The sequence below is a fragment of the Tympanuchus pallidicinctus genome, unplaced genomic scaffold (genome assembly GCF_026119805.1).
Source record: "Tympanuchus pallidicinctus isolate F22 unplaced genomic scaffold, pur_lepc_1.0 scaffold5, whole genome shotgun sequence".
In the NCBI taxonomy this organism is placed as follows: Eukaryota; Metazoa; Chordata; class Aves; order Galliformes; family Phasianidae; genus Tympanuchus; species Tympanuchus pallidicinctus.
The window spans coordinates 7491536-7513913 of NW_026294769.1; the positions used below are offsets into that span (position 1 = coordinate 7491536).

The 22378-nt window shown below is 40.6% G+C and overlaps 3 protein-coding genes across 8 annotated transcripts in view; 1 reads left to right on the top strand and 2 right to left on the bottom strand.

Annotated features, from left to right (window-relative positions):
* The first annotated feature begins 259 nt into the window (after positions 1 to 259).
* On the top strand, positions 260 to 5911 carry SNRNP48 (small nuclear ribonucleoprotein U11/U12 subunit 48). Its single transcript, XM_052703912.1, has 9 exons — positions 260 to 664; positions 766 to 879; positions 967 to 1027; positions 1603 to 1677; positions 3093 to 3281; positions 4199 to 4320; positions 4674 to 4789; positions 5051 to 5215; positions 5634 to 5911. The coding sequence occupies exons 1-9, from the start codon at positions 569 to 571 to the stop codon at positions 5671 to 5673; spliced, it is 978 nt and encodes a 325-aa protein (XP_052559872.1). The 5' UTR covers positions 260 to 568; the 3' UTR covers positions 5674 to 5911.
* A 110-nt stretch (positions 5912 to 6021) lies between these two features.
* ROPN1L (rhophilin associated tail protein 1 like) lies at positions 6022 to 16077 on the bottom strand. 5 transcript variants are annotated; one of them, XM_052703915.1, is made up of 6 exons: positions 15169 to 16077; positions 13372 to 13529; positions 12548 to 12671; positions 12212 to 12373; positions 9431 to 9606; positions 6022 to 7796 (listed from the first exon to the last, which is right to left on the bottom strand). In XM_052703915.1, exons 2-6 carry the CDS (start codon positions 13500 to 13502, stop codon positions 7733 to 7735), a joined length of 657 nt encoding a protein of 218 aa, XP_052559875.1. In that variant the 5' UTR covers positions 13503 to 13529; positions 15169 to 16077; the 3' UTR covers positions 6022 to 7732. The 5 variants fall into 5 exon arrangements, with proteins under 5 accessions (XP_052559875.1, XP_052559876.1, XP_052559874.1 ...); XM_052703916.1 differs by lacking the exon at positions 15169 to 16077 and adding an exon at positions 14224 to 14328; XM_052703914.1 differs by lacking the exon at positions 15169 to 16077 and adding an exon at positions 14107 to 14208.
* A 109-nt stretch (positions 16078 to 16186) lies between these two features.
* MARCHF6 (membrane associated ring-CH-type finger 6) overlaps positions 16187 to 22378 on the bottom strand; it is a 42110-nt gene continuing 35918 nt past the window's right edge. For both annotated transcript variants that reach the window (XM_052703897.1, XM_052703896.1), the window contains exons 24-26: positions 22160 to 22292; positions 21342 to 21477; positions 16187 to 18747 (exon numbers count right to left, since the gene is read on the bottom strand). In XM_052703897.1, coding sequence (XP_052559857.1) covers positions 18657 to 18747; positions 21342 to 21477; positions 22160 to 22292 — 360 coding nt within the window. In that variant the 3' untranslated portion in view covers positions 16187 to 18656. The remainder of the gene's footprint in view (positions 18748 to 21341; positions 21478 to 22159; positions 22293 to 22378) is intronic.

Here is a 22378-nt window from a genome sequence, read left to right on the forward strand (position 1 = left end):
GCAGCTACATCTGCCGTGCTTCCCCCACCCCGCCCTGCCTTGTTAGACCGCCTCGTCCCACTCCTCACGAGTTATGCCAACAATAGGCACGCATGAACACCAGTCACATTATATTTTCTTTAGGATGGTTGCTTTGTCCTCCACCCGCGCTGCAGCCGTGCTGAGCCCTGCTGCAACCTCGCTGTCTGAGGGAAGGCGTCTGTCCTCGTGGCTGTGCTTGCGCGGGAACGGCGCTGGGAACAAAGGCAACCCTGGCTCTACACCACCTCAGCCCACTGCCGATGTCGGGGAAAGGATCAGACCTGCGGGGCAGATTTACACCCGCGGATGCTCTTATTAAGCTCCTAACCCAGGTTAAGGGCATCGAAGCGCAGCAGCTCTTCCCACAAGCGTCCTTTCCAGAGCTGTCTGATGCCTTTCAGAAGCAGCCACATTCCGTCAGAGCACCTTTAGGACAGCCAGCTGCTGTACTTCCCACCCCTCCTCCCTCCCTACCACCCCTCAGAGCCGGCCTGAAGGCGCCCCACAAGATGGCGCCTCACCGCTTTAGGGCGCGCCCGGAGTAAAGATGGCGGCGGCACCTTCTCCAGCTTCCGCGGTGCTGGCGGCTGTCCCGCCCTCAGTAACAATGGCGGCTTCCTGCGCGGTGTGGCTGGAGGATCAGGTAATGGCGCCACCCGCCGATCCCCAGCCCCTGTGCTGCCCCTGTGCTGTCGGCGGGCGGCCCGGGGGTCGCGATGCGCGCTGACGCGTGTCCCGCTGCAGGTGGACCGGGTGCCCTGTCCCTACGACGCGCATCACCGTGTGCCTCGGGCGTCGTTGGAGAGGCATGCGGCGTCCTGCCGCCTCCGCAAGATGGGCTATTCCGCCGAGGAGCAGGTGGGCTGGGAGGGACGCCAGGCTGGGGCGTCGGGGCGGGGGGCTGCAACTCAGAAGGTCTTACGACTGGGCTGCCGTGTCCCACAGGCCGAGATGTACGACTCCCGCTTCTTCTATGAGAACCTGAAGGTGCCCACCGTTGCAATGGGTAAGCACACAGTGGGCGGCAGAGCGCTGGGGGGCTGCATGGAGGTGGAATCACAGCGTGGCTGAGGAAGTTGCGGGTTCACCCGGAGCCCGTGCCCAGCTCCAGACACCTCCAGGCCTCTGGGCAGCCTGTTAACACCACCCTTGCCCCTGCAAAGTGCAATCGTGGGCCTGTTTGGAGCACCCCTCGCGTGGCAGAACCCGAGTCCTCGTCACAGCATGCCATGCTGCCCTGCAGTCAGTAATCGTCGTCATTAAAAACCCTCCCTTGAGTTTGGAGGTACAGTAACAACACTGTTAATGGCACTGGTGAGGATTTCAGTATACATACCTATCTTTCCTTATCTCTGTAACCCAAAAATCCTTCTTTTTTTTTTTTTTTTTCCCCCTCCCTCCCCTCAATTCAAATATGGAATAGATAAGAATATTTTTCAACTGTCTCTTATGCACAAATAAAACTACAATGTTCTATGAAATATCTTAAGTCTCATAATAGAGGTTGGGAAATAAAGACTAAGCCTACTAAGTACTTGATTTTAAAAGTTCTGTGTGATACTTTCTCTTCTCTGTCTGCAGATAAAGATCTACAGTTTCACATAGTTCAGCAAGCTAGAGCTCAGAGTGCCAAAGAAGGCATAGGCTACACTGAAGGTAAGTGGCATCCAGGTGGGGAAACAGCTTTTCAGCTGTCCTGTGGAGAGCTGCTCGATTTCCCCTTTTGAACCGCTGTGAGAAATTTTCATTTATTTATTTGTTTTTTTAAAATTCCTTCCCTTCTATATTTGGGAGTGCTTTCTTTATGAAGGGCAGCCAAGTAAAGAACTTGAGATAGTATCGGTAGTGCAGAACTTGGGAGTTCCCTGAAGTACCAGTCCGTCACTTCCCGTCCCACTCCACACAGCTTACTGTCCACCTGCATTTTCTGATACTCTCTTCTGCCTGTTATGGCCCAAATTCTTCACAAGCTGCCTCCCACCTTGTTCTTTATGGCATGAGTGAGGAAGAAGGGGAAAAAAGAGAACTGTGCTTTGAATTCAGTTTAAGGATTGTCAGTTATAAGCTGTGCACGCTCGTCTATTGCTTCTTAGATCAAAAGCTGAACAGTGCATGCATTGGTGTTATGTTGAATTGTTTCTAGACTCTTTTAAGTAGTTACATAATAAATATGTTCAAACATCTGCAAATACTATAAAGTTCTTTACCGCTGGTCTCACCACATTTCTTTGTCACATTGTATAGCAGGTCTAGTGACAGAGTAGTTAAGACCAATTTGCACTTCTTGTAGAGAGTTGAGATAGAGTAGAAAAGTGGGGCCACCTACAGGAACTTTGTTGTACTTTCCTGACCTGATGTTCAGATACAGCAGCACTTGCTCAGGCAAGTATTTCATATCCAAGAATTTTCATGTTCTTGCTTCTGTCACAGAGCAAAGCCTTTGTGTGATTGGCACTGGGCTTTTATAGCATGTCAGGTGCATTTTGCTCTGGAAACAAGCGATAATTCACGAATTTGATACAATTATAGCCAAGTAGAGAAAAATCAGTTAAGCCTGTAAAGAGGTGCATTGCATAGATATGTCAGTGAGCCACCAGATGCCAGTGTTTGCCATCCAGTTTTCACTGCGATTTTGCATTTCTACGAAGATAACATTAAAACTGTATGGAGTAGTTTTTATTATGGTGCCTTGGCCTCTTCTAAGATGTGCTGACTTGAAATTTCTTGTTTAACTTGAAGTCTTTGGCAGTAGAGATGGGGGGGGAGGGGGAGGAATGTAGCTGTTGCTCGCGTAATAGGGCTGGAAGGCTGGTCTTGATCATAAGCTGTGAGATCATCGTAAAATCACAAGCATGTAACTGTTAGGGCATGTTTCTGGGTTTCTGTGACCCTGTAGGAATAGTATATTCTAAAAATAAAATTCTTGTATTATCCTTTCAATTTAAGGACTTCTTACAAATGTGTAAGAGAAGAGTGAACGCAGCACAGGTGTTTACTGCATTGCTGAGCTCTTCAGTGTTTTCCTGTGTAATTATGCCATTTTACTAATAACAGTGCTGTTCAAATTCCAGGATCTTATTCATCACTGCCTGTAGAAGTTCCTCAAAATCACAAACGTTTCACCTGTGACCTGACTCAAGCTGACCGACTTGCTCTTTATGACTATGTTGTTGAGGAAACAAAGAAACAGAGGTCTAGGTCACAAATCACAGAAAATGACAGTGACCTCTTTGTGGATTTAGCAGCCAAGATTACTCAAGGTTTGAAAAATAATTTACTGTTGAGTTTATTGCTCAGAGCTTTAACTTTGCATCAGTAGATAAGTTTTTGGTGAAAGCCAGCCTGAACTTTTGTTTGTTGTTGGTTTTTATTGTGGGAACACACTGCAGTTTTTTTAAATTGTATGACAAGTCTGGCACCAGGAAAGAGCAGACTGGCATTCTTTGTGCTGACAGTTCTGAGAAAGCCTTGGTGCTCTTTTGTTGACATAGGTATTGCATTTATCTTAATGGATGGATCTGCTGTCATTTGCAACTGACTTCAGGTTACTTAATGCTGACAAGTTACTGCAAAGCCTGGAACAGCATTTACTGCAAGAAATGATGAGATTAAAGGTCATTTAAAATTAAAAGCTTGGGGAGTGGTTGGTGGTTGCTGGGTTGAAATCTTGATCAATATAGGAATGGATACAACAGACAAAGCCTCCTATTGCTATTGAGACATGCCAGTGTCTCCAAGCAAAACTTACCTTTGTAAATTCTGTGGACCCTGTGTGTAGGAGAGATGGTGTTTGTCATCTACGTGGATATACATTCCTCAGAACTTGGCTGTCTCAACTGCTGTGTCTTACACTTATAGTGGCTTTGAAGATGCAGCCTGTGTTTTGAAGAGGTCTGACCAACCTGCAAGCCTGTACATTGATTTGGATTACTGTTGGGACATTAGGATCACATAATAATGTTTGAATGTTGTCTTTTTAGTCTTGTATTGATAACAAGGCTGAAGAGGAAGCTTGTGTTAATTCATAATAGCTATTCAACATTGGAGAACTTGAGGAACAACACAATGTATATATATATTTTTTCAGACACATTAGTAATAAAGCAGCAGACTTATATACCTGCAGGTGCTAATGCTGTGCTAATACCCATTTGTTTTACTTCAAATTCCTTGTTAGATGACAGTCAGAAAGGTCCAAAGTCCCATCTTGAGATTCTGGCTGAAATGCGAGACTACAAAAGGCGCCGGCAGTCATACAGGGCTAAGAACGTTCATATAACGAAGAAGTCTTACACTGAGGTAAGCAGCTCAAGGGAAAGCTGTGACTTCATTGTCTGCTTAGTTCATATCAGCATAAACCATGGCATGCCTGTTCAGACAAGGAAAGATCTCTTCTGCTTATTGTGCCCTTCCTGGTTAGAGTTGCAGACTTGCTAATAAGAGAATTTCTTTGGTTTAGTTTGCTGCAGGAAATTACAAGTAACAGAAGTATTTCTGGCAGTAGTGAATTTTTCATGTGAAAATGGCAGCAAGATACACTTTGTTGTAAAATGGTACTGTTACATTTATGCTGAAATGCTCTTCTTTAAGAAGTACATCTTGATGCCCTGCTTTGTTGTTTTTGTTTTTTAATATCTTTCTTTACTCTTGAGGTGATTCGGGATGTGATTGGTGTACATATGGAGGAACTCAGCAACCACTGGCAAGAAGAGAATAGGTTGGATAATGCAGAGATGTGTGAAGGGGGAAAGTCAAAATCTTCAGGAAGGTACATCACAGTTGACATTCAAACATTCATGAGGGATTTGCTATTTCTGTGTGGACATCAGCAGCCTGAGGGCCTGTAATGGTCTTTTTGTTGTTGTTGTTTGGTCCTCTTTTTTTGAAGAGGAAGTGGCTTAATAGGCCACTTTCTTTCTTACACTGTCAATAGGTCATTTTGTTACAGAACTGATACTGAAAAACTAGTGACTGTGAAACTGTGCTTACTGAACAAAATCAGTAATGTTTTTGTTTTTTGTTCTCTCAGAAAGGAAGACAGGCGGTCAGCTTCGGTGGACTCGAGGCAGTCTGGAGGAAGCTCAAAGGACACTGAACGCACCAGACATAGGAGAGAGAGCAGCAGGAGTCCAAGTAAAAGAAAAAGGAGTCATGACAGAGGGAAAGACAGAGATTCTCGGAGGAAAAGAGAAAGGTGAGATGAAATAGCATCAGCTACATTCTTGCTTCTGAATCAGGCCACCGTGCAGAAGAAGAACTTATTACAGGGAATAGAACGTCTCATTTAATGAAAAATCTAGTATAATCTCACATGCAGTACAACAAGCCAGTGCCTAAACAAAAGTTGCTGTGATCTAGAGCTCAGAACTTTCCACAGCTGAAAGGTCGATGCTTCCAACAGCGTTACAGGTCTGAGGCTGCTTATCTTGACATATCCCATGGGGATAGTTGGCACTGGGCATCAGTTGCATTGTTAATTTCGCCAATATAAGGCCTACTTTCTTTCCTTAGAAAAGGATATGATTACATTTAATAAGTGCTTTCTTTTTTAGGTACTTTTATTCCTTCAGATTACATTAACAACATACACGGTGTTTGCTTTCTTGTTTCAGGGAAGAAGACAAGTATCACAGCCATAAAAGAAGAAAGTAGAAACAAGAACATAATGAGTTTTTGTTCAAAGAATTACTTGCACAGGATGTACTGTTGTTACTGCTGTTATAACAGAGACTGTAATGCTGTGAACATAATGCTGGTGTTGCCTTACAGCTGTGTTCAGAGAGAAAATCAGATGATGTTCAGGGGTTGGCAGGATGGAAGCAGTGTACGTCCTAAAATGTACAAATGTATAAGACTTATGTATCTATTAATAAATTATAGTGATTTCTTAGCCCTTTGAGTTTAATTTAACAAAGGCTAATGGAATCTGAGAGAGGCTGCACTAATTTACTGTCCTGGCCCACTGATAGTATCTAAAGGTGAATGTGGTTAAGCCCTGGAGCAGCAGAATTAATTACAAATGGAAAGGGATGAAGGTAGCTCCCTTTCTCTCTACCACCTGACATTGTCACCTCTGAGAACAGCGTTCCAGAAAGACAGCACTTACTGTCACATTATGGCACGCATGGAAGGTGACAGAGCAGATTTCAGAGTTCTCCAGAAGGCTGTTACCTTCATCTGCAGCTTTCAGTAACGAAAAAGTGGTAAAAGTATGGTAACGGGCATGCTGCTGTTCCCAAGCTTGTGTTTAAAGAAATTTAGGATCAATGTCAAGCTGGTGATGGTGGTGACAGGCATCTCTAAGACCTCTACTAAGGTAGCGATGTCCCTTTCTATAATTTTATTGACTGTAATTTTCAAATGTGAGTTTGATAGATCGTGGCATTTATGCAAAGAACCCATTCAGTTTTCATCCTGTCTACTAACATGTAAGTATTAACGACAGAAATTATAAAAACACTAAGACTTCAACCATCCAAATACAGCTTATGGGTGTAAAGGAGAATTCCACTTAACTGCCGTGGGAATATACCAATTTCTAGTTTTGTTAATTTCTTACCCAATCTACTACAGTCAGCTTGTTCCTTCTATGAAGAAAGCCAACAGCAACATCTTACAGATTAGCCTTTTCTACACTTCCTTATTTTCAATCAAGCTGCCAGCAGAGGACACCCCTTAGCACTGTCATTTTGGCCTCCTCTATGGCTGTTAGGCAATACGCTCTGCACAGTGCCTGTGGGCTGCAGGCAGGCAGGAGACTGATCTTTATTAATTAAAAGTCCATCTGGGAATGAGAAAAATATTTAAATTCTGAAGAGAGTTGGAGAAGAAAAGGCTCCAGGGAGACTTCATCGTAGCCTTCCAGTACTTGAAGGGAGCGTATAAACCAAAGGAGGAATGGCTGTTTACAAGGGTGGATAGTGACAGGACAAGGGGGAATTGCTTTAAACTGAGACAGGGGAGGCTTAGGTCAGATATTAGGAGGAAGTTTTTCACATGGAGGGTGGTGACGCACTGGAACAGGTTGCCCAAGGAGGCTGTGGATGCCCCATCCCTGGAGGCATTCAAGGCCAGGCTGGATGTGGCTCTGGGCAGCCTGGTCTGCTGGTTGGCGACCCTGCACATAGCAGGGGGTTGAAACTCATAACCATTGTGGTCCTTTTCAACCCAGGTCATTCTATGATGATGAGTCCAAATTAGGGATCAAACTAGATGGAACTACTGCCATTAGTCTAGTTGATATTTTTTTCACCATCTTGGCTACGGTGTTCTTCATGGTCTTTGAGCAGCACTTGGTGAAACCATATGTTTGACGGGAGTTTGTTCATGCAGACAGGGTAGTCAAAAGACAAGCTATGCTTTTGTTGGAGTTAAAAACATATAAGAAGAAAATTGTTACTTAAGAAATGAACCAGTCTTATATCTGCCCAGTCTTCTCTAAATTTAATTTTCTATTCAGAAAGTCTAGGTAGAAAGATTAACGAAATCCATTTGATTAAATATAAACAAATTAGTGAAAGTACCACTCCCAAGCTGCAAGCAGCAGTATTTCAGAAGTGAAAAAACAATATGACAATACGTTCAATTGACTCTGATAAAAAGCAATTTCGAGAATGAAATAAAGAAAAAGGAGTGCTGGAGAAGAGGTTCTTTGTGTATTGTATTTACTTCATTTTTTCCAGCCTCATCTGGTGCTGAAGAGTCAACTTGATCAAAACCGTGTCGAGGGCTGGCTCTGAAAATTTCTGAGCAGTACCATGCCACTTTGTTTGTCACTGGAAAGGAATAGGAACCAAATGTCTTAGGACACTTCGAGGTGATAAACTGTAGTACGTGAAGCAAAATACAGTTGAGGATTACATTAACTGAGAGTGCTATTGTTAAAAAATAGTTCTAATTAGGAATCATTCTGGTAATTAGCGACAAAGAAAATTAAGTTGATTTCTTAATTTCTTAATTTTAATGCTTGTGCAGTTTTGGATTTCCATATGCATGGAATTGGTTGCAACCTAAAATAAAAGGACCAGCAGATGATGAGAAAAGTCAGTATGTGAATCTAAGCATGCCGAATTTGCAGTGCTCAGAGGACAAGGCTGTTACAGATCTTTTAAAACTGGTGAAAAACGGAGTGCATTTCCTGTGACCTGTGTGTGACTATGGGCAAAACAAGTGGGAATTTATTACTGACATGTGAATAGAAGTCTGCCGTTTCCATACATCCCTAATGCCAATTCCAGCTAGTTCTAGAAGGGATAAATGTAGTGTATTGATACATCCTTGCCTCCAGTTTTTTTTCTAAAGTTAGAGGCATCACACTGAGTTTTGTGGCACAGGCTTCATAGAACCAACGTATGTGTATTAGAGATGGTCACCATTAAGGTGATTTATTGTCTGTCCCACTGATCACACCTGTATTCTCTAGCAATGAAACTTTTGATACCATGCTAATAAGGTGCTACAAATAATTACCTTGTCATGATATGAGAGATGAATCATTCAAACAGCTTCATCATTTGTTAACAGATTGCACTTAATTATTAAGTCAAGAGAACTGGTTTGCCCATTTATTACAAAGTAAGCCAAAACTTACTTAACAGCACATAGAAGTTTTTGAGCAAAGCTGCCACTGATGGGATAGTCAAACTGTGAGCTTTTTGCTTAGCTTTCAATCTACACATCTCCTGCTGTGATGAACTGCATCAGTTTGTGGCTTATAGACAAAATTAAAGCTAAGCTCAGAGGAATTAAAAAGAGGAACATAACAGACCAGAAAGATAGCCAGCCTTCCTACTGTGATATGAAAACCAAAGCAGGATGAATTCAGGTGGGATTATGAGTAGTCTTTGTCTTTTATATCCACTGGAGGCAACCAACACCAAGACCGTTCCAAGAATGACAGTTTACCATATCTCATACAACAAAAACTGGAGAGCTGAACTATTTAAGAACAAGCTATATATTCCCCCACGTAATTTCCAGGCAGAGGTAATCTGGGGAGAAACACATTAGAAAGTTCACAGACTTCAGGTGGGAACTCCCAGTTTCTCTCTGATTCATGATCCCTGTCACAAGAGCAGCCCATAAGATGCTGATAGTTCCACTACCAGTAGCGCACAGATGATACAAAGCTGTATATAATTGCTTCCTAAGGGGAAAACTACATCACCAGATAGTGACTAAAACATTTCAAAGATGGCTAAATAACAGTTTGTCATTTCACAGTTCAAAGCCCCAAGGTTTAGCACTTACAGGAAATAACTATGTACGCTTTTGATATAACCCAAGTCAACCTTTCCTCCTATCATGGATACGCCTCAAGTGAAGACAGATGACTCATCTAAAATTGGAGGTCTATGGAGAACCCAGAGGTGATGTATAACTTAAAACTGATGCCTGAACTTTTACTTACGCGTCTTCTTTAATCTTTTGGAGGAAAGCTTTGATTTTCTCATCTGGTATGTCTCCATCGATACTTGCCAAATAGCAGTAAAGGAATGAGAACGTTTCATAGGGAATACGAGCTGCTCCACCTTCCGGGTCCTGTGTTAAAATTTCACAGGCGTGTTTCATTGAACTCAGCAAGGACTGGAAGGGGTTCAAGGAAGGAATGAGAACAGTATCAGAGCCATGAACATCTTTTGTATATCATGACAAAATGCAGACTGTAAGCCACAGAAAATGAGTGAAAATGAAATGAAGGCTTTATCATCATTAGCTAGCTCTAAATATCAAATTTCTAGCTTTATGAGGAGGCTGAGGAAGCTGGAATTGTTAAGTCTGCAGAAGAGGAGTCTCAAGGGGTGACCCTATCACTCTCTACAACTCCACAAAAAGACGTTGCGGTGAGGTGGGTATCAGCCTCTTCCCCCATATAACCAGAGATGGGACTAGAGGGAATGGCTTCAGGTTGCACTAGGGGAGATTCAGGTTGGACAATAGGAAAAAATAATTCTCCAAGAGAGTGGCCAGCCACTGGAACGGGCTGCCCAGGGAAGTGGTGGAGTCACCGTCTCTGGAGGTGTTCAAGAAACATTTACATGTTGTACTGAGGGACATGGCTTAGTGGGAATATTGGTGGTAGGTGGATGGTTGGACTGGATGATCTTAGAGGTCTTTTCCAATCTTGGTGATTCTATGATCCTGTGATTTACCAAATAGTGCAGGTTGTGAAAGGGAAACAATAATAAAGTTCTAGTAATAAATGGGAATAAAAAATACCAGAACTTTGTAAAGCTGAAAGATTGCACAGGGCCATATCCAATATGGCCAAAATGCTCCATTCTGCTACTGTAAACAAACCTCGCCATATCTGTCTATGTGTACATATGATCTCATGGGTCTACATGAATTCGCAGTGACAGTTAAGATAGACAAATCCACAAAAAACAACAACAAAAAAAACCACAACAGTTTAGCATTACTTTTTAGAAATTATATTATTTACTATTTTCCCTCTTTGTATGCAAGTTCCATTTTAATAGTGGAAAAAAACCCTACAACAAAAAGAATCCAAAAAGTGTCCAAGTTCTCTGTTGAACAAAAACATGCCTATTAGCTCAAAGCATGCTTTTAAGAAATCCTTCATTCCAAGTAGTGCCTATAATCCAATCCCTATCCATCCCAGGCTATTCAGGGGCATATGTGAAAAAATTGAGCATGGAATTTGATTGAATCAAAGGCTGGTTGGATTCTATTAAAAAAATACCTCCCCGCCCCTCCAAAAAAGAAAAAGAAAAATAAACACAAAGAAAAAGGTTTTTTCTTAGCCCAAGAAGTCATATTTTTGTCAGAATTTCTTCAGAATGTATCTATAGGAGGCCTCTCTGGGAACAGTAGCAGCTGCTCACACAATAAAAATCTCTGCACAGCCTTCTAGTCTCAGCATTATGTTACCACTACACTGCCACACACGCTTGCAGCCACTCCAACCTACTCATTCTCCGATGCAGTGCAGTAAATTTATTCCAATCGAATTTCCTGCCTTTCAAAGACAGTTTAACAGCCCAGTTGTGTCAACATTTCTTAAGAGGTGAGTCTGTAAATACACATCAGTTTTACAGAAAGATACTTCAAATGAATGGTGTTCTGAGAAAGTCCACATTATCCTAGCTTAGGGCTCTATCTGTCTACTTTTTAATCTCAGCTGCAACCCTACTTCACTTGGAATGTAAACTAAAACCAGAGGAAAAGAACGTAACAATTTGTGAGCCCTTCTGGTTTAGCAAACTGAAGTTTAGGTTTTCGTCATGCAGAGATAAAATCAAATCATTTCAATATCTGAAAGGATGGATAAATTTATGCTGTTCAGCTCCATCAGAACAGTGCCCCTGGGACTGCTTTTTTGTTTCAGTTGTTTTCTTTTTAGTGAGGGAAAGAAAAAGAAATCACAAAATACAGTTCTGGGGGGGGACTGGAATAAAAAAATATGCAGTTCAAGTGGACAAGTATAACTGCATGGCCAGACTGGGTCAACATTCACTGCTTTTTAGTAACACAACATTCTCAAAACAATATTGAGCATTTATTTTCTTCTTAGTACCCCTTCTGGAGTCTTTAATTTTATACTTCACAAGAACATCAGCTTAGTGTAAGTATTTTATAATAATTCATTTACAATGCTCTGCTGAGATTTTATTACTGACATTAGAAGAATTACATGTAGATTTAGTAACATTAACTGCTTCTGTGAAAATGTAATTGGCTACACAATTAGAAACTGATGTTTTAATTTCTCCCTCTAGCTCTTCAGTCTTTTACATTGATGTCCTAAGCACTGTTCTTCTATCGCCCCATCTCTTCCTGGGCTGAGCTGCCAGTGGACAAGCTTTCTGTCCTACTGCCACAACCCAGTAAGCTGAGGATATTACCTGCCCTTTCTGCTTAAGCTCTCCTCCCAGAATGACCTGTAAACCATTTTGACAGGCATTGTTTGTAGACGCTCTCAAAGTGACAGAGAAGCGCCTTTACCCAATCTAACTCAAAGGTCATTTGCATTAATTATTCTACGGTCTACCACATACATTACCATTAGTGGCCAGCCATGAAGGTTCCTGCTTTGAACGTTAGGCTGGAGGAGGCTCTGCGCACCTGATCTAGCTGTAGGTGCCCGTGTTCATTGCAGGGAGCTGGAATAAATTAACTCCAAAGGTTCCTTCCAACTCAAAACAGTTCTATGATTCTGTGACCATACCTCACCAAGCACGCTGCACCCAAGTGCCAGAATCTTCATCCATTCCACCTCTTCATCAAAGGTGTCCAACTGCAGGATAGCTGCCAGCTGCTCCTCTGGCAAGCACAAGTCTTTCCATTTTTCCTTCAGTTCTGCAACACTTACAGTGCCTTTAGCAGAAAGCTGTAAACAGAGTTACAGTACCACAATAAGAACAGTGAAAAAGAACGGAACTAAGAACAAAGATGCTTCCCAAAACATATCTAATTTTTGGCAGTCATCTACTGATCATCTGCCATACTTTTTGTCTGAGACAAACACATTAGCATTGTGCATTTTCTAAATGTCTGGTTGTACCTGTTTGTGTAAGACTTTAAGGAGTCCTGGGGTCAAACCAGCATCCATTTTCTGTTTTGCTGAAGGTGTTTCAATCCTCTCTTTCACTGGAAGGGGCTCACCTTTTGACAGTGCTGTAAAGTACCTAAGTGAATGGGAACAGCAAGACACTTCAGAACCTAGGATGATTGAAACTACACAGAAGTGAGTAGTCTTACACTTAGAGCTCCCTAAATCAATCTCCATGCTCCTGTAGATATGCAGCAGTGTTCAGCAAGCACTCCACATGCAGGATTGCTATTCTCCTCCTGCCCAGATCCCACCTTTCTCTTCAGTGAAAGACAGTTTCTAGATTTTACAAACTCCTTTTTATAATACTCTCATAAATTATAAGTAGTTTAACTTATTTTGCGCATTATATACTCAGCCCTTCATGGCAAAGGCAGAAAAAAAATTAATAACATCAAGAATATGCTTGCACAACCAAAGCACAGTCTTTTCCCATTGGATTGATGAGTACCTTACCAATTTATTTAGCTGATTTATTTAGCATTCCTCCCACATGCTACCTGCAAAACACAACTGGCTATATTGCAATGCTCCCATAACCATTTGTGTCAGCTCTAGCCACTCTAAAATAAAATTCAAGGATGGAGCAGAAAGAGAATTAGATACAAATCCTTTAAATTATAAGGCTAAATCAAGTACTACACTACTTTTAAAAGGCCAACAGATTGTATTACACACTGAAGAATGCAATGCTCCTCTGTACAGTCAACAAAAGCCTCAGGTCTTTGTGGTTCTGTGCTGACAGTGCTACATGGTTATGAGGATGCCATACTTACGCAGCTGACCACTGCAAAACATCATGAGGCTGCGTCCTAATAGCAGCTTTGGTGAACTGTTTCATAATATCTGGTAGCTCAGGGGGGATTTTGATCTGCTGAGCACAAAACAGGGTGTCTGGAAGAGGCATGGTCTTTTCAAGTTTGGTTACACGGACCTGAAGGAAGTAACAATAAAACAGATGTAGAATGACAAGAACTGCCTGCATATATAAGGGGAACAGTGTTTGTACCCAAATTGCCTCCTTTCTAATTGGGTTTGTAGAGAACTCACACAGCTCAGAAGGGAAAGCAGACAAGCACCAGGCAGTCTCTAAAATCTTAATCTTGGTATCAAGCAAAAGCCTGGAGATGAACTCCAACCATAGCTCTTGATTTTCCTCCTCAAGACTACTGCTATGTGTGGAACAAGCAGTACAGAACCGTTTGAGTTGGAAGGAACTCATGAAAGGGAAGTCTAGCCCAACTCCCTGCAACAAACAGAGACACCCACAGCTGGGTCAGACGCTGAGAGCCCCCGTCCAGCCAAGCCTTGTCCTTTTGGTACAGAAACTGCTGCACACAGATTAACAGATTTCTACCGAGTTCGTATAATCAAAGACACCCTGCGGCAAAAAGTCAGTAACCTGTGCTCCTCGCAGAACTAACATCAAAGAAATGCCAGAAAAGAAGAAAACTCATCGCAATCATGCATCACTCTTTGCTCACGCAGCTTTACGTTTCGGTTCCTCTTACCCGCAGCGTAACCTACGTATTGCGAGGAGCTCCCCAACACCGTACCCCGGCTCTACTGACACCCACACGTCGTCTCGCCGCCCCCGGCTCGAAGAGGCCCGCTCAACCCCGCCTCACCTCCGCCTGCGCAGCCGCTGCCCTGGCAACGAGCGTGCCGGGCCGGCTGAGAGCGGGCCGGCGGGGCAGCCGTTTGCGGCCCGCGTCGCTGAGCCGCGGGAGCAGCGCCGCATCGAACCCGCTTAGCCTCGCCGACTGGGGCGGCCGAGCGCGGGCTGCCTGTCACGGCTGAGCCACGCAGCAGCGCACAGGCCTGAGCCCACGGGGTGCCCCGTGGCTGAGAACGGAATGAAATGGCGGCCTCTGGGGAAAACAAAACAAATCATCGAGTCGTTTTGAAAAAGGGTATTTTTTTTCCCTGCCCGCTTCCCCCCCCACCCCCCCACAGTAATTATACTACAGCCTGGCCTTGAATGCCTCCAGGGATGGGGCATCCACAACCTCCTTGGGCAGCCTGTTCCAGTGCATCACCACCCTCTGTGTGAAAAACTTCCTCCTAATATCTAACACCTAAACCTCCCGTCTCATTTTCAAGGATAGAACCAATCCTAGGAAGACAGGTGAGGTGACACAAACAACCTAAATAAAGTTAAATTCCCTCCAACTCCAGTTAACATTTCATTTCTCCTCATGCCGGATGGAAATAAAAGCCCATTGCCTGTTTAGCACTAGCCACCAGTCAGTAAGTACCAACAGCAAAGCAGCAGTAAGGCACCAAAACTGGTGTGTATAGTTGTGCAATCATCATGTCACTGCTCCACCCCTCTTATTTTGGAGTAATATTTGGCCTTCGGAAATACTTCCTAAATGTGTCCATGAAGTAACTTTGATTTAAGCATCACATTTCTCAGTTTATGGTGACTTCTGAACAAAGAAATTAAAAAAAGTAAGCATAGCTTGTCACTGGAATAATCACAGACAATAACATTTTTGTAACTCTGTTATTCTTCTGTTCATTAATCCAATTACCAACTGAGGTATCAGAGGAAAAGAGCTCTAACTTACCTTAGCACATTGTAAACATTCATCTCCTTATCTGTTTTTGAGGACAACTGCTGTTCTTCATTGAAACTTTGTTATAAAAATTCAGTTCCCTGTTTCATGTCTTTATTATTTCATCATTTCTGCTGGGAACCCCAGCCATTGCTCAGACCATCAGCATCTATACATAAGGCAAACCTAATAAGAACACCGGCCCGGTCACAAGACACTTAACAGTTGAGGTAAAGACAAATGGACAAATAGTGAAGTAGAAGAAAACAAAGCCACGTTGATCAGCCTGCTAGGCAGCAAGATCAACAAACCACTGCCATCTGTGCTTTGTAGGAAAGGGCTTTTTAGAGAATTCTCTGAAGAATAACAGGGCTGCTGTGAACACTTTTACGAAGACTTTCGCTCAAGCATAGGGAAGGGAGAGCAAGGGAGGAATGCAGCCTACTGAAAAATGATGCATGCAAAGTGCTGCAATCGGTGCTGGAGCTTGCATCCTACCAACAAAGCAGCTGACAAAACAGTTACGGGCTCCAGAGGGCCCCTCAGAACATAAACAACTTAAGCTTTACCCAGTGGAGAAGAGTTAGTCAGAGAAAAGATGCAAAGCGTTAACTATTTTTAATCAATATAAAAATATTCAGCGTAAAAACAGTCCAAGCCATGCTGCAATTAAGTATGTGAAAGATAGCTGCAAAGCCATCTGACAGCTCGTGGATAAAGGCCTGTAGAACTAATGCCAGTAGACACTCAACACCACAGAGCTGGTGCAGTTAAGCTGGCAGGTAACTCCAATCCCTCCCCCTTCTAGACTTAAGATCAACAGATTGTGATGAATTCTTCTCCCACTTGAAAAGTAATGTAAAACCACTGCACGCTGTATTATTACTCTAACACAGATGGAAGTCACTGGAACACAGCTTGTCATCTGTCCTAGCAACAGCCAGCTCACTGCCAAGCTTACTATCAAGTGTCTATTGCAGGAGAGTACACACAGCACAGCAAGGCAAACTATAAAAATTTTAAACAACAATTAAAAGAAATCATTTAATTTTTTTTTTTATACAACCTTCTTTCCTAGAACATGCTTAAAATAAAGAGATAGAGATGAGATATTTTGGACTCTTACAATACAGTTTCAGAAACTTCACCCCATCTGTGAACTGTCAAGTAGTGCAAAAGCAAGCTGGAGTTTCATTTGAAACCTGTTCTCATTAACAAAGAGCAAATACAGACAGTGTAAGCTATGTAAAAATAGCTACAGTTCACATTACATGACCGAATCAACTTTTTTTTTTTTGGTTAACATCTTGACTTACAAAATTAACACTAGTAAGAAACAGCACAATGGCTTTTTCTTAATAAATTTTAATGTTAAGACCAGTTTTGATAAAAACACAAAAGTTACACAAATTGCACTACTGCAAATTCTGCATGACGCACAGCAGTGCTGCCAGTATTTGAGATTTTGGGACTCTTTACAAAAGATTTGTTAAGGTCAAAATTTTGGCAAAAATAAGAATGTAAGTTACCAATGAATTCAATCTTGTGAAAAAAATACTTGTCCCACAAGGTTCACCACTGAAAATATTCAAATGCAACATTTATGCACACCAAAAATATTTGGGGTGAATACTCAATTTAGCCTTTAGTCAGCAAGAATGAATTAGAAACATCCTGGCTATTTCTCCATAACTTCATTTAACTGGAAAAATCCTAATTAAATCACTCCAAAAGCTAATATTTGTGGTTCAAAACTAGCAGGAAAACAATAACTCTGCAAAGTAGTAGTTTCTGACCTCCTGAGAGTGAGGATCCATGCATTCTGATGCATTTGGTTTGTGCTCAGAACATGAGAGTCCAGACACCAAGATATGCACTACCACCATCACAGTCTGGACCAAACTAGCTCAAAACACATAGATCAGAGATGCAACATCAATAAAAAGAGATGACATGCTCTAAAAACCTGCCAAATGCTCAAGTCTCAGTTAGATACATTTATGGTTAAGTGCAGAATACTGAAGGACAAAGTACTAAGCCCCAAAGTTGATTGCTTCATCAATTTTCTGATTACTGCAGTGGATACTTGTGTTCTCTCATCTAGTTTAGGAAAAGCACTGCAGTTTTAGCACTGATTTGATGGTACTTAAAGCTTTGTGACACTATGCATTTTCTTTAAAAGATATATATTAAAAAAATGCTGCATTTCCATACGGGAACAACACAAACATGACTTAGTGGCTCTTGCTTGACTATCCTTGCAAAGAAACCTGTTAACTTTTTCTTGCCTGTTTAATAGCAGAGTTAATAGCATATATTTTCCTTCTCCACAGGCAGTTTATGGTATGTGATGAATGACTTCCTCGGGACTTCTCCCATGAAAAATTCACTGTGACCAATTCTGAAAGAACAGACTTTTTTTTTTTAAATGTAATTGTATAAATAAAATTCATACAGAGATTTGCAACTTAGGTAACTCACAGGAAAGAAAAAAAAAAAAAGATTTCAAGCTCTTTAATTAAAGACCAGATCAGAGTATTGCTTACACTATGCTCTTTGTTTCTGTGCAAACATATTGATAAGGTTAAACCCTTCACTTGGGGTCTTGAAAAATACTTCTGTTGATTAAGTGGTAAACTTATCTTATTTTTCTTGGTACCTTTAAATGCATCACCTAGAATCACCTACCTTTAGTGAATTTTTACTTACTGCTTCAGTACTGGAAATCCCGATTCCCAAAGCCCCAGAAATCCCCAAAGCAAACAGAAAAACCCAGCTGAGCCTCAACAAGTACATCCAAATTCTCAGAAAATGACATATTTTCTTGATTTAACAGTAACTGTACAATATTACAAACTCAGACACATGAAAAAACAATCAGGCAATAGAAAAATGTACAACAGCTTTGGTGTTATACAAAATAATAAAAAAAGACTTGACAGCAAGATACACAGTTCGTTATGTTTTCACCACAGCCACTTCACTGCTGACTGTAAGACAGCTGTTTACTTCTCATATTCTCCGTGTGGCTCTTCTTCCACTCATGAAAAATCATACCATATTACTACAATAAGAACTGTTATGAACACCGTAAAGTAAGCTCCAGATTTTATAAAAACATCTTGCCTCTTTGCACTATTGCTTTGTGGCACATTGTTTGTCAACAGAACAACAGTCCAAAATAAAGTGACAACTAGATTTAATAAATTAATATACTTTTTTTCTTCTTTAAAAGATGTACTATGCACATTCTTTTTTAATCCAAGGTTTTAGGGTGTCAGGATACTTCTATTTACACATATACAGACCTCAGACAGTATTGATAACACCAGAAAACGCAGATAAGGAACAGTGCCTTAACTGCAATCTGGATGCTACGAGCAGAAGCCAAAACACTGCTGAGAGTATTATTGAGGGAGATATCCAAAAACTGAAGAAAAGTCTATGAACAAGGAACACGTAAAGGCAAAGGGAAGGTCAAGATGCTTTAACATGACCATTTATTCCTGTGAAGACTGAGGTGGAGTTGTTGATGCGCCTTGTTTGCCAGATTTTCGTTCATAATTCACGAGTCGTTGCCCAACAAGGTACCTAGAATTATAAAAAAACAGTGAGAAAATAACTCAAGTCATTATTGTTTTGAACCACAAAATCCATTCTATTTCATCTGTCGCAGAATTAGCTTTCTTATTTCAATAAAAGTTATTGTACACATGACCCTCCCCAGCCCAACAGTCTTCATCACTCTCCATACATTTATCTTTTTTTCCTCAACTTCCAGGTATTGCACGATGGAATATAGGTATTATGGGTTTACATTTACAGACTTAACCCTTGCAGTCATAAATTCAGACATAAATAGTCTGATTCAAGATACAAAATACAAAGAGCTTGTCTCCATTATTTATATACCCATCTCCATCATGGAATGATATTTCTGCGAACATTTTTGCAGTGTTTCCCTGAACTAACAAAACATCTGCAACAGCAACAACAAATTTCTGATACAAAACCAAATTAGAGCACTAAGGAGTTTGTAAGTTCAATAAGGAATCTGCCTCAATGCAGAACATGCATCAGGAGTACTGACAGGCTCAGTTCATGTAGTGAAAGTAAAACAACCCTGCTGATAAAAAAAGACGCTGTAAAGGAAGAGCTTTTACAATAGCTCAACCTTTCTTAAAGCTGAGAAAATAGCCTGTTACATCACGTCAGGGCTGTATGATTCCTTTGTTTAAAGTGTTGCCACATCTGACCATCCCATCAGCTTAGTATTTTTTTTCTTACATTACACATAATTGCTTACCTCCTCTACATCACTGCTTCACACACCTACTTTATGTCATCTAAGTTCTTTTCCATGCTTCCTATTTGTCTGCTGGTTTTATGTGTAAACTCATAGGAATTCTTCACCTGAAACTTCTTATTTTGTTTACAAACGTTTTTTTGTCACTGCTCCTTTTCTCACTTTACCGTAACCAAACAACTGACACGTTTTGCACATTTCATAGTATCAAAAACTTGCATATAATTTTGAAATATCTTACATGAAACAAGTATATTTCTAGACTATAATTCTCTACTGGTTAGGGTAGTTACAATACTTCAGTAAGTAAATATTGAACTAATTTACATTTACAGATATTTTCTTAGCTTTGCATGCTGCGAGAAAGCAATAAATAATATTAAAAGAAGTTGAATTCTGCTTAAAATATATTTACCTCAGAACATATACAAAAATGTACACAAGCTGCATTTGCTACAGTAGGGCAAATACTGTAGAACATTATAAAGGCAGGTGGACAACAAACAATTTTAAAAGTACTAAAATATAAAGGGAACTCATGGCTCATGTTTGTTACAACTCTAACTATTTCAATACTTCATTAATTTTACATTTACACCAAACATTTTTAATGTATCAGTTCATTCCTAACATCTAAGCTTCAAAGAAGCTCTTTTTAGGTTTGAAGTCTGACTCCTTTTGTAAACAAGGGAAAGACAACCTATTCTATGCCATCTCAGCACATTAACATAAAACTCATTTATTCATTTTCTATACAAAAGAAAAAGTAGGAAAGCAACTTGCTGGGGCTCACAACTAGCTTTTCCAAATAACCTCCACAGCAGTGGAACTGCACAGAGCACTACTTAGGAAGGGATACAGAATTATTTTTTAAAAAAGGTCCTGTGTATATTCTTTAAGTATGAGAACAAGACAGAAATATTAGTTCCAGTACTAAGAAGTGAGCAAGCAACGTCGGCTGAATAAATTGAGATATTTATTTATCTAATTTATTGTTGCTTATTGTTGCTTTCAACTTCAAAAAAAACCCAGTAGGATAGTAAGCTGCATTAAGAAAATAATGTAGCCATACAGAATGGAGTAATTTAAGAAAGGAATTGTACAGAATCTAAATAATCAATATTTCCATCTGTTAAGCTGCACCCAAATACAAAGAACTAAATCATACATACACCAGTATGCTTTGGAACAGTTCTTTCATAATTTCTGATGAATTACTGATCAATTTCAAGCAGTAAGGGCATGTTTTTAAAGGACTGAAGAAGAGCAAGTACTTGGGTAACAATTAAAACTTACAAACTAATTGGGCTAACTAGAAAAACTCTGAGAAAATTAAATTTGAACACGCATCTGAGTAAAACAGGTAATATTACTAACAGAGCTCCTAACCATTCAAAGCATCAGAAAATGGCACAAAGTTTGATGGGGCAAATTAGCCTTTCAACTGAACTTTATCAGGTTAATTGAATTAACAAGTAGAAAGAGACAGAAAAGGTTGCAGAAATGCTTTTATAAGCAACAGGTTGCATTATATTCATCTGTCTTTCAAGACTACAGAGGGGGAAATAAACAAACAACCAGCATTATTTGTGGTTACAAAAAAGCTCAAGTTAGAAACAGAGAAATGTCTTCTGTTTAAAAGTCAGTCTGTTCCTGTGCTTGTCTGCCTGATCCGCAGGGAAGCCATTTGTCAAGAACAGTTTAAGTCTTCCTTAGAGGGTTCTTTTGTATAAAAAGCTCCCTAAAATCCATTTTAGCCCTAAGTCTCTACAGCACCTAAATTCAATCTAAGGTTATAATCATTACTTATCATTATTTTAAGTGGAAAAATTCAAAAGTGAAACAAAGCACCACCACCAAAAGCATGCTATGCACTCACTTGTCATTCTTAATATGTTCATAAAGGCGCTTGAACTGGCGGACTTGGAAGGAGAGGATTCCCATCAAAACCACCACCATGAGCAGGAAAGGATAAATCCGACGCTGAACCAGGTTTTGCATTTCAGCAGTAACTCCTACAAAACAAGATACAAACCTCATATGATCTAACATTGCTGAAGGTAACACATACCCATCTGCTTCTGTATGTGCTTTTGCTTTTGTTACACTGTAACTTCAGTAGGATGATAGTGAAATAACATCCAATTATCTCAAGATAGCCAACACCACAGCTGTCGTGATCCTCCTAAGCAGAGCTGAAAGCTTTCCATTACACACAGTGAATAAGAGTTTATCAACTCCACTTGCTTATTGACTTCTGTGTAACTTGCATCAGCAAGAAGTGAGTTGAAAATCTCACTGACAAGACAGAAAAGGTGTCCTCAAGCTCAGTAGTACTTCTTGAACAAAGTATAAAATTAAAAGCTGACTGTCCAAAGAAACTAATTAAACATCACCTCCTCAAACTAGCTAGCTACCTACATTTCTGCCACTAGAAATTATTTAATCCCACACTCCTCATGTATTCTGCACCCTAGTTTATCAGAAAGCCAGTCAGAATAACACACTGCACCAAAAAAAAAAAAAAAGAAACTCAAACTCCAGACTTCATTGACAGAACAGTACTTAAACATTTATATTTGCTGGCAGAATGGTTATATAAAACATAATCTAGTGCTTCATGTTTTATTTCCACAGGTAAGTTCACCTTGCTCTAAAGCATCAGATGACAGATAGGTATTCTGGCTGTATACATACCTAGTAAAGGTACAACACCAGAAGCTATGATGTACGGTACACACAGGGAAAGCAACAAAACAGAGATCACTGGTGCTGCCAGTTTACAGATGATGAAGTGTAAATCAATGTTACGAATCCCATTTGCATATACCTAAGAAGAACAAATTAGAACAGGTCAATCAAAAGAGCAATGCTTTTGTGCTTACAGTAGTAAATACAAGGTTTCACAGAACTCTC

What these genes read in the sequence shown, in the direction of transcription:
- SNRNP48 (XM_052703912.1), top strand. Translation starts at nt 569, where the DNA reads ATGGCGGCGGCACCTTCTCCAGCTTCCGCGGTGCTGGCGGCTGTCCCG. An exon ending in GGTGCCCACCGTTGCAATGG is followed by an intron (nt 1,028 to 1,602) that starts GTAAGCACACAG and finishes CTCTGTCTGCAG; the next exon opens with ATAAAGATCTACAGTTTCAC. An exon ending in AAGTCAAAATCTTCAGGAAG is followed by an intron (nt 4,790 to 5,050) that starts GTACATCACAGT and finishes TTGTTCTCTCAG; the next exon opens with AAAGGAAGACAGGCGGTCAG.
- ROPN1L (XM_052703913.1), bottom strand. Translation starts at nt 13,817, where the DNA reads ATGAGTTCCTTCCAACTCAAACGGTTCTGTACTGCTTGTTCCACACAT. An exon ending in GTTTTGCAGTGGTCAGCTGC is followed by an intron (nt 12,672 to 13,371) that starts GTAAGTATGGCA and finishes CCATTCACTTAG; the next exon opens with GTACTTTACAGCACTGTCAA. An exon ending in TTAAAGTCTTACACAAACAG is followed by an intron (nt 12,374 to 12,547) that starts GTACAACCAGAC and finishes CTCTGTTTACAG; the next exon opens with CTTTCTGCTAAAGGCACTGT.